Here is a 10843-nt window from a genome sequence, read left to right on the forward strand (position 1 = left end):
GTTCTTGTCTTCACCAGGAGCATCCCTTGGATCTAGTTCATGGTTTTCTTGGAACCTTCATTTTGGGGACATCCCTATTAGTTCCGGACATCCGGAGACGTTTTTTCGAGGACGTCGTAGTCGGCCTAACCTCTCCATGTGGAGTAGTCGGCTTCAAGGACTCTTGATCGACCATAGAGATCAAGCACTTGAAGCCCTGTTCGACCGTGACCTCAATGTCTAGAGCTTCTTGGCCCTTCAGGACCTTATTTCGTGAAAGTTATTGAACTTCAATCTTCTTAATATCAAGTCGTGGCTGAGACTTTCCTCTATCTTTTTGTTCGAGGAGTGCCTTGCCGTGTGGGGGCCTCATAATTCAAAGGAAGCTTGTTAAGGCTGGCCTTCGAGGCTTCTCTGTTAAGGTACCTATCTTCCTTCTAATTTACCATTGGTTAAATTTGTTCCAATTAGGCGAACAACTTTCTGAAGCGGAGATGTACGGGGCTCATTGCTTGTATCAGGTACATCTCTTCTTTTTAGAACTTTCAATACTTCAAATTTAAGGAGGAGCCTGGATGGCTTAAGGCCTCCTTTAGAAGCCGTCCTGCTGGAGCCCTTTCCAAGGGATATCCAGTTGACCAAGGGCTTTCTCTAGAGGCTGATCAGCCTTCTTTGGTAGGCTGGAGTCTGTAGTGTAGATTTTAGTCGACTAAATATATTTCGTGAAGTTAGCTTTCTAATATCTTTTTCTTATTAGGAAAATGCCTACTTTGCAGCTTCTTTCACTAAGAGTGTAAAATGAAGGAGTGAGCACATGGCCTTGGAGGCATTGAAGAAGAAACTTGAGAGAAAGTTTCAGGATTGGGATTCTAGAGCTCTCTTAGCATTTATCAACAGTGGAAAGAATTATTCAAGATGATGGACACCCATGATGATGAGGTGCGCTCTATTAATATGTCCATTGGCTCTGTTCATAGCTCTTACCCGGATATGGTAAATTTGCTGGGTTTTCCCAGCCTTTGGGTTGTTTCTGAGGTTACCATTATTGGCCAATCATCTGATTTTGGACTATAGATTGTCCTTCAGTGTTTAGGCCTTGCATGGCTTTGTTTGTTTTGTGTGGCTTTTTATCTAGTTTTGGTCCTTCATGGACTTGAACATCTTCGGTGTGTAACCTAATTGTTCATCATGACTTGATTTCTGATCCTTCAGGATCTCCTGTATTTGTAGTATGATTTCATATTCGTCTTTTATTTTTGGTACTTTGGTCCTCCAGGACTTTTATTCATTAGATGCTCGTACACTGGTGGACCTTATTCCTCCATTTACTACTAAGTACTAGGAACATGTCTTTCATGTCCTAAACATATTAAACCTTCAGCTTCGAAACGTGCCAGGTATGAGGCACTTTGTCACCGCTCAGGGTTTCCAACTTGTAGGATCCTCATCTTAATATTTTCATGACCCTATACGGCATTTCCCAGTTAGGGGTTAGCTTTTCTTTCTCTTCAAATCCTAAAGCCTCAATCTTTCTTAAGATCAAGTCTCTATGGTAAAAGAACCTTTCTTTAACCCTTCTATTATAATAGAGGGAGGCTCTTCGTTGATGCTCTACATTACGGGTACTGGCCTCATCTCTGACCTCGTTAATGTGATCAAGAGCGAGCCTCATGCCTTTTTTATTGGTTTCCGATTCATAAGATTTGATCTTAGGGGATCCACGTGTGATTTCAAGGGGCACCACTACCTCGGCTCCGTAAGTCAGTATGAATGGGGTAGCTTCAGTTGTCACTTTGCAGGTGGTACGATATGCCCATAATATAGGCAGCAACTCATCCACCCAAGTGTTTCTCGAGAATTCAACCCTCTTCTTAAGTCCATCAAGGATAATTCTGTTAGCAACTTCCGCTTACCCATTTGCCTGAGGATGTGCAACTGAGGTGAAGCGAAGTTCTATGCTGTTATCATTGTAGTACTCTCTGAACTCTGCATTATCAAATTGTTTTGTATTATCCGTGACAAGGATGCATGGGATTCCATATCGGCATATCATATTCTCCCAGAAGAATTGGGTAATTTGCTTGGTGGTTATCTTGGCTAGTGCCTTAGCCTCTATCCACTTTGTAAAGTAGTCTATGGCTACCACAATGAACTTCCTCTGTCCTGATATCAAAGGAAATGGCCCAAGTATGTCCATTCCCCACATGGCAAAAGGGATGGATCGTTGTAGTACTCTCTGAACTCTATATTATCAAATTGTTTCCCATTATCCGTGACAAGGATGCGTGGGATTCCATATCGGCATATCATATTCTCCCAGAAGAATAGGGTAATTTGCTTGTTGGTTATCTTGGCTAGTGCCTTAGCCTCTATCCACTTTGTAAAGTAGTCTATGGCTACCACAATGAACTTCCTCTATCCCGATGACAAAGGAAATGGTCCAAGTATGTCCACTCCCCACATGGCAAAAGGGATGTGTGTGTTGATCGATATAAGCCTCTCTCGGGGCTGTCGTACTATCGGAGCGTGCCTCTGGCATCTCTTCACATAAGCCTTTGCATCGGCTAGCATAGTTGGCCAGTAGAACCCCAATCGAGTTATTTTGTGAGCGAGGGCCCTTCCCCCAAGTGCTGTCCACAAATCCCTTCATGGGCTTCTTTTAGTGCCTCCTCTGCATTAAGAGGTCTTAAGCATTATAAGTACGGAATAACGAAGGACCTTTTGTAAAAAAGGCCTTCAATCAGTGAGTATCTCAATACTCTAACCGACAACTTACGAGCCTCCTGGGCATCATCGGGGAGCCACCCAGTTTCCAAGTAATTTTTGATCGGGTCTATCCAACCGCTTGCCGCTATCAGATTTATGACATGAATAGTAGGGGTCTTCAAGACCTGGAAGTAAACACTTCTCGGATAGTTCTCGATTTCAGACGAGGCGAACTGAGACAAGGCATCCGCCGTAGTGTTCTCCTCTCTTGGAACATGTTTTGCGTACCATTCATCGAACTGAGTCAGTATTCCCTTTACGACTGTCAGGTACTTGGCCATAATATCATCCTTGGACTCAAACTCCCCATTAACTTGAGCAAGTGCAAGTCTTGAGTCTCTGTAGACCTTCAGGTTTTTGGCCCTCACGGCTCTAGCCAAACCCAAACCAGCTATCAATACTTCATATTCTACTTCGTTGTTCGTAGTCGGGAAATCCAACTTCAAAGATTATTTAATCATAAACCCATCAGGGCTTTGCAAGACTAGGCCTGCACCACTAGATTTTGTGATGGACGCTCCGTCAAAATGGAGAACTCAATATTCTTTCAGTGTTATTTCTTCCTCCTTCTCCTTCTCTCCTCCTTCTAGGGTTACTATCTTTTGCCCCCCAACTTCTTGGTCATTAATGGTGCATTCGACCACGAAGTCTACTAAGGCCTGAGCCTTGATGGCCATTTGAGGCTTGTATTTGATATCAAATTCTCCCAACTCAATCGCCCACTTGATGAGCCTTCAACTGGCCTTCGGGCTATGAAGAATGTTTCTCAATGGCTGGTCCGTCAGGACTTCAATCTTGTGAGCCTGAAAGTATGGTCTCAACTTCCTCGAGGCTGTGATGAGAGCAAGTGCGAACTTCTCCGTAGTGGAGTAATTCAATTCCGCTCCATGGAGCACCTTGCTTATATAGTATACAGGCTTTTGGAGCTTCTGCTCTTCCTTCACGAGAACCGCACTCAAGGCTTGCTTAGATACCGCGAGGTACAAATATAGAGTGTACTCTGGACTTGGTTTAGCCAACAACGGGGCTTCAGTCATGTACTTCTTCAGCTATTCGAAGGCCTCTTGGCTCTCAGCGGTCCACTCGAACCTCCCTAGAGCTGCAATTCTTCCTGTCAGCTTCTGAACGTCCTTGATGGAGCGTGGTGGCTCCATTTCTAGGATCACTTTGATCTTGTCGGGATTAGCCTCTATCCCCCTCTTAGAGACCATGTGACCCAAAAATTTTCCAGACCCAACGCCAAAAGCACACTTGGCTGGGTTTAACATCATCTTGTGGTGCCTCAGCACTTCAAATGCCTCTCTGAGGTGACTAATATGATCGGCCTTGCTTAGGCTTTTGACTAACATGTCATCGACATAGAATTCCATGGTCTTCCCAATTAGATGGGCAAATATCTTGTTTACCAGTCTTTGGTAAGTAGCTCCTGCATTCTTAAGTCCAAAAGACATAACAAGATAATAAAATACACCAAAGTCAGTTATGAAAGATACCTTGGGGGTGTCATCCTTATGCATTCTAATCTGATTGTAACCACTGAAGCCACCCATGAAACTTAGCATTTCATGTCCAGCAGTGGCATCGATCAGGTATCAATCCTTGGTAGGGGGTAACAGTCCTTGGGACAAACATCATTCAAGTTAGTGAAGTCAATATACATCCTCCACTTTCCATTGGCCTTCTTAACCATTACGGGGTTGACCAACCATTCAGGGAATTGAACTTCCTCAATAAATCCAGCTTCTAAAAGCTTCTCGACCTCCTGCTTAATGGCTTCCAGCCTATCAGGGGCATAAGTTCTCTTCTCTTGCTTTACAGCCTTCTGAGTTAGATCAACGTTCAACCTATGAGTTATAAGGTTTGGGTCAATCCCGGGCATATCAGCTGTTGTCCAAGCGAATACATCATTGTTGTCCTGGAGGAAAGTTATCATTCGACCCTTCAAGGGTTTGTCCAAAGATGCCCCGACGTATGTGACCTTTTCTAGGTCTAAGGGATCTAAGGGAATTGGGACCAAGTCCTCAGCTGGCTTTCCTCGTAGTTCTTCATTCTCTTGGACATCCATGTCTTCTATGGGGAGTATCTGTCCCCTGTTCCATCAGGCCTAAGTGCTGCAACATAGCAACTGCGGGCCATCTTTTGATCTCCCCTTGCTTCTCTGACACCATTTCTAGTTGGGAACTTCAGTACCATATGGTAGGTTGAGGGCACAACCTTAAAAGCATGGATCCCTGTCCTACCTATGATAGCATTGTAAGTAGAGGTTGCCTTGATAACCTGAAAGTTCAACATCTGCATGGCCTCCCTAGGCTCTTCCCCGATAGTTACAGGAAGTTGTATTGCTCCCTCGACTTTACATTCCACATGGTTGAACCCGTAGATGGGTGCGTCAGATGGAGTTAGCTGAGAGTCATTATAGCCCATCCTTATAAATGTATCCTGGAACAGAATGTCCACAGAAGCTCCATTATCCAGTAGGACCCTCATAACAGGACAATTTCCAATTATCGGAGTGATAATCACAGGATCAACCTGAGGAAATTTTGAACCTTCAAGGTTTGGGTCACCAAATTCAAGTGTCATCTCAGACTTGGAACGCTTAGATGGTTCCCAATTATGCTCATTTCTTCTCTTGCATATGCTTTTCGAGAGTTCCTTGTTGTGCCAGCTGCTGTAGGACCCTCGAGATCATATTAATTACCGGCCCTCGAGGCTGTGGGTTGCGATCTCTGTCATTACCCCTTCGATCATCATCTCTTCGATCATTATCTCTCTTCTGGCATCTGGCCTCTTCACCCTTGGTGAAACGTCCATACTTTCCTCTTCGGATGAGATACTCAATCTCATCCTTGAGTTGCCTACAATCGTCAGTATCATGACTGACATCCTTGTGATACCTACAGTACCTATTCTTGTCCCTCTTCTCGGGGTCTCCCCTTAGTGGCTTCGGCCATTTGAAGTCCTTATCCTTCTCAATTTCCATAAGGATTTGGCTCCTTGGAGCATTCAGCCTTGTATATTTAGCGAACCTTGTTTGCTGATTCTTCTTAGAAGAGGAGGATTTAGAGTTTTTGCCAATTCGTGGATACTTGTCCTTGGCATCATACCCCTGATCCGTCTTTCGCTTCTTGTTCCCAGTAGGTTCGTTACTCACATCCATCTTCTTCATACTTTCCTCCACCTTAATATATTTCGCAGCTCTATCCTGGAGCTACAACATGCTTTCGGGAGGGCGCTTAGCCAAGGACATCTTAAAGAACTCGTCTCTAGCTAGTCCCCTGTAGTAGGGCTATCATAGCTACTTTATCATCAAAATCAGGGACCTTCAAAGCCTCCTTCGTAAATCGATTCAGATACTCTCTCAGGGACTCCTTTGCTCCTTGGACTATACCCATAAGAAATGCTGAGCTCTTCTCGTGCACTCTGCCACTTATGAACTGCTTGATAAAAGCTTGACTCAAGTCCTTAAAAGATCAAATAGAGTTTGGGGGAAGACGACTGTACCACCTTTGAGCCATGCCCGATAGGGTTTGAGGGAAGTCCCGACACTTAATAGCGTCGTTCACGGGCTGTAACAACAGGGCGTTAGAGAACGTCCTAACATGATCAGCAGGATCGCCAGTACCATCATATGCTTTGATGGTGGGCATCTTGAACTTTCTTGAGATACGAGCATTCATTATCTCATTAGTGAATGGTGGGTTTGGATCATCAAGATCATATAGGGGCATAAGATCACTTGGATCAGCCCTTGGGGCAGCTGCCCTTCTTGGTATTGGACCATTCAGGTCTATGATTGGAGGAGGATTTCTCCGCCTTGGAGCGAGTGGGGGTCTTGGGGCCAGATGTGTCTTCAGGTCTCGCTTCAGCCTTCGGATCTCTTCCTCATTAGCCTTGATCCTCTCTTGAACATCTTGGGGATTCATCCCTTGAGTGCTCTTGGAGCGTTGTTCAGTGTCATCCATTAGCTCCTTACCAGCACGCCTCCTTCTTGGAGCAACATCGTCATTCGATGACTCGGAGTCTCTTTCAGTATAAGGCCCAGAGAATTCTTGATCCTCCGGAATAGGAGCCAAGCCACGTATGTATTGGGGTGTCAGCCCTTGTGCTTCACTCCTACCAGAGTGTCCACTCCCTTCAACTTTGGGGTATAGAGGCATCCGTAAGGGGGGTTAGTAGTCACAATTGTCGAGTACTCATATCCAAGGGGTTGAGAGTTCACAGATGCATACAGTTGCTAAAGTTGGGGGTTCGTCCCTTGAGGAGCCGGGGAATTCATCCCCTGTCACTATACCATAAATGGCCTACAGCAACACCAAGAAAATGTTACAACAGGCCCAAAAAAGTGTTACCACAGCCAGAAAAAGGCCTAAGGTAACATAAAAATTAAGTTGCTTTTTTTCGAGTTACCTTTGGCCCCTAAGGTAACATTACTTTTGCCCTGCTGTAACATTCACTTTTATGTTACAATAGCTATCAAAGGTAACATTAATCTATGTCTATAGTATCACAATATGTATGTTACCTTTGGACTCAGAATTTTCAAAAAAAAATGGGGCCCACATGTAGGGCCCACTGGTGGGCCCCATTTTGGGGCCCTATTTGTTTGCAAAGGTAACATACATAATGTGATACTATAGACATACTTTAATGTTACCTTTGATGCATATTGTAACAGTAATGTTTTGTATTATACCAATTTCTTTGTAACATTTTTAGTACCTAATGTAACATATTTTTCAAAAAAAAAATTGACAGGAATGGTTTGTAAATTCAACATGCCATAAAATCTGTTTTTCATCCAAGTCAACCAAATAAACAATTTCAACCAAACTCCATATCAGTTTTCACAAACCCCCACCAAATACTGCGGTTTCACACAATTCACCAACTCCACATACTCCACATACTCCAAAGAACAGTTACTTAGTCTAGGATGATAAATAAACATCCAAAAGCTAGTACGATAACACTTGTTACTAGTACGCAAAATAAGATATGTAAAAAGGTGCACATCTGAAATCTAAAGTCCAGAGCCTCCGGTAACTGGTGTGAGGTAATTGTCATTATCGCTGGTTGTGTAGAAATCTTAATGGTTGATTGTGATGCCTGGATTTGCGTCGGCTATTTTCTTAAGTAACCAGGCCATATTCTCCTGCACCTTCTTGTTGACTTGCATATCCACTTCTTCTTGTACCTTCTTTGTCATCGATGCCTCGACTTCACTCACCAGAGTCTGCTTTATCTTTCCTGCCAACTCCTGTACATAAGTATTTATCGAACCAGCAGTACTGGAGTAACCTTTTGCAGCATCAGGACATCTTCCATGGAGCCAAGATGGCCCATGTTTTTTTCCATCAGAAAGTAGTTCCTCGTTGGGATCTTCGCTCGTACTGATTTTTTCCTTAATCTTTTTCTACATACCAGAAAAACAAACGAACACTTGGTCACACAATAATTTAAATGCTTCATTAACTAATTTCAAAATAACCGAATAATTTAATCCAATTAAATTCACAATTATAATCATTAAATAAAAATGCATGCAGGTACATAAATAAAACTTCTAAACACCAAATAAATCATAAAACACAACTAATTAACCATCTTGCAACATTAACGGATATTCAGAAGCACTAAGATTAATGAAAAACACTTACAATCTTGTTTTTTATTTCTTCAGTGTTGGTCTTATACTCACGACCATCAGTACGCTCACGAGTCTCAACAAAAACCTCTGCTTCAGGTGGTGGACGCTGATTCTTTGCCTTTTTTTTCTGACAAAAATGAACAAGTTAGCCAAAAGAAATATAGAAATTAATTTCTAGATATATAGTAATATATGTAACTAGAAGGCTGCTCACATTCATATATTTGCGTGACAACTAGCTTATTGAGGTTAATTTGCGTAATTGAGATTCTGGCCATACCATATTGTTTCGAATTTGTGCGAAAGTCTTTGGACCAGTAGTGTGTGTGTCTGTATACTGACATCGACTTCTTGCATTTGTCGCTGCTCTTTTCTACAAAAATGTGAAATACCTTTATGTCACTTAGATCAAATATAAATATATAATTAAATATGAAAGTGCAAGGGGAATTAGAAAACCTTAATGCTTTCATCATTCCAGTACTCCAGCAACATCTTGAAACTCTCAAGGGGAATATCATTTGGCCTATTTTCCATCCGTTCTTCATCAGTTTCAAATGCTTTATAATGCACCTTCTTAATTCGGCTCTTACGTGTCTTCCAAGATGACTGAATGGTTTTCAACACCCATGTTTCACATTCATCAGGTATAATGTATCTTTACTGGAAAAAGTCAACAAAATAAAGAACACAAGTACAGTTAATCAAAGGTAATGTTGCAGAAAAATAAATCACGATAATTAAACAATGTATGTGATACCTTGACATAATTCCACAGTGTATTTTTCAAAGTTTTCGGAACATCACGCCAAGAAACATAGGTAAATGACACGCATCGCTTTGCGAGTGTCCCCAAGAAGTTACTAAGTTCAGAAATTACTTTGTCCTCATCTGAAACGGGCTGGAACATTTCATTCATCTGAAGGACAACTCGATGGTCCATATTTCTGGTATGAACCCTATCCATCCTCGTCGGTCCTCTCAGCCTTATAGGAACTTCAACTACATATGAGCAAAAATTACTTGCAGGAAAATCAAACAAAGTAGGAATATTATAATAAATTTGATTATATTTATGGGTGTTTTTCTAATATGTCGTATTTCAAAGATTGATCTATAAAGATGTCTTATTTTTAGTTTTTATTTTTTTAATGGGTGTCTTTATAATAAGCAGCCCTTATTTTTAAAATGATAAATATAGATAACGCATACCTTGGATTCTGGACACTCTAAAGGACCTACTGTCATAAAGAATACATTAATTCTCATGGGGGTTGTGTTTTAATAATTATATAAAACATAAATAACAATTAACAGCATTATAGATTACATATGCTAATTAAATTTATGCAAGAAGTTTTACATCTATCACATAATTAACCATGGTTAACTTCACAATTTCATTAACTTAAATGACATAAATAACCTTATGCCAATTAACCTCAATTATAAGTAATTTACTAAACTGATGCAAATTAATCAATTATGGAAAATATATGAATGTGGGTAGCCTCAAAGTGAGTATTCTTTAAGTGGCCTTAAAGGAATAATTCCTTTATAAATAATCAGTTTATGTAATCATAAATAAAGGAAAGAAGATACCTGCTTCCTCCTCTTCTTCAATGTCCAGAAAAACATTTTCTTCAACAACATTTTCTGTAGCAGTCTTTGTAGTTGCAGTTGTATTGGAGAAATCTTCGATGTCGCTGCAGCTGCTTCCTTTTGGCGCTTTCGCATAGCCTAAAAAGCCTCCATTGAACCATTTGCTTCAATAGACGGTAGCTGAATCAGAGGTTCTGCAGGTTCCATATGTGATAATGACTGATTTTCCTTCTCAGTAGCATCCTCGGTTCCTTGCTTTTGTGATATAACAGTATTGGCTCGTGACCGTGTTGTTGGTCCACGTCCAATAAGCACCTTGCTTTTCTCAGTTTTCCCTCTCTGAAACATAAATCATGTAAAACTCAATGTTTGTGTATATATGAATTACAAACTATCAACCCCGATGAAACATTTGGGGAAGAATTTAGAAAATGTGAAAATGATAGCTTTATAACATTTATGACATACTTTTTCAGTTCCTGATCCACCATCCTTACTAGCAGCCTTCCTTTGAGTTCCCGATCCACCATCCTCAAGATCCACAGCTGGATCATATTCCTCATCGCTCCCCTCTTGCACATGCTTCTTTTTTTTGGATTTATCTTTTAAGATTGAGTTTCTCACTTCAGAAGAGAGTGTAGGAAGATTGAGGGCAAAAAATACTTCATTGTTCCTCTTTACTGTGACAGCTCTCAGTTTTTCATACTCCGTTAGAGGAGGTGGAGGGGGTAGTTTCTGCAATTTCACATAAATTCATGTTAATATAGGTATGACGGAATTACTGGATTAATAAAGGGGTTACATACATGTACTTACATGTACTTAAACAATAATAATCTAAAAAAA

The 10843-nt window shown here is 41.3% G+C and overlaps 2 protein-coding genes across 2 annotated transcripts; both read right to left on the reverse strand.

Moving 5' to 3' along the window:
• Window positions 1-1888: 1888 nt before the first annotated feature.
• Window positions 1889-4810, reverse strand: LOC141695686 (uncharacterized). Its single transcript, XM_074499915.1, has 3 exons — window positions 4562-4810; window positions 2698-3185; window positions 1889-2222 (listed from the first exon to the last, which is right to left on the reverse strand). The coding sequence occupies exons 1-3, from the start codon at window positions 4808-4810 to the stop codon at window positions 1889-1891; spliced, it is 1071 nt and encodes a 356-aa protein (XP_074356016.1).
• A 5-nt stretch (window positions 4811-4815) lies between these two features.
• Window positions 4816-5328, reverse strand: LOC141695690 (uncharacterized). Its single transcript, XM_074499920.1, has one exon. The coding sequence runs from the start codon at window positions 5326-5328 to the stop codon at window positions 4816-4818; it is 513 nt and encodes a 170-aa protein (XP_074356021.1).
• Window positions 5329-10843: the final 5515 nt, after the last annotated feature.

Source organism: Apium graveolens, chromosome 2 (genome assembly GCF_009905375.1).
Source record: "Apium graveolens cultivar Ventura chromosome 2, ASM990537v1, whole genome shotgun sequence".
Classification (NCBI taxonomy): Eukaryota; Viridiplantae; Streptophyta; class Magnoliopsida; order Apiales; family Apiaceae; genus Apium; species Apium graveolens.

What these genes read in the sequence shown, in the direction of transcription:
- LOC141695686 (XM_074499915.1), bottom strand. Translation starts at nt 4,810, where the DNA reads ATGGATGTCCAAGAGAATGAAGAACTACGAGGAAAGCCAGCTGAGGAC. An exon ending in TTGATCTAACTCAGAAGGCT is followed by an intron (nt 3,186 to 4,561) that starts GTAAAGCAAGAG and finishes TAATCTTTGAAG; the next exon opens with TTGGATTTCCCGACTACGAA. An exon ending in GAAGGCCTTTTTTACAAAAG is followed by an intron (nt 2,223 to 2,697) that starts GTCCTTCGTTAT and finishes TTGATAATATAG; the next exon opens with AGTTCAGAGAGTACTACAAC.
- LOC141695690 (XM_074499920.1), bottom strand. Translation starts at nt 5,328, where the DNA reads ATGACACTTGAATTTGGTGACCCAAACCTTGAAGGTTCAAAATTTCCT.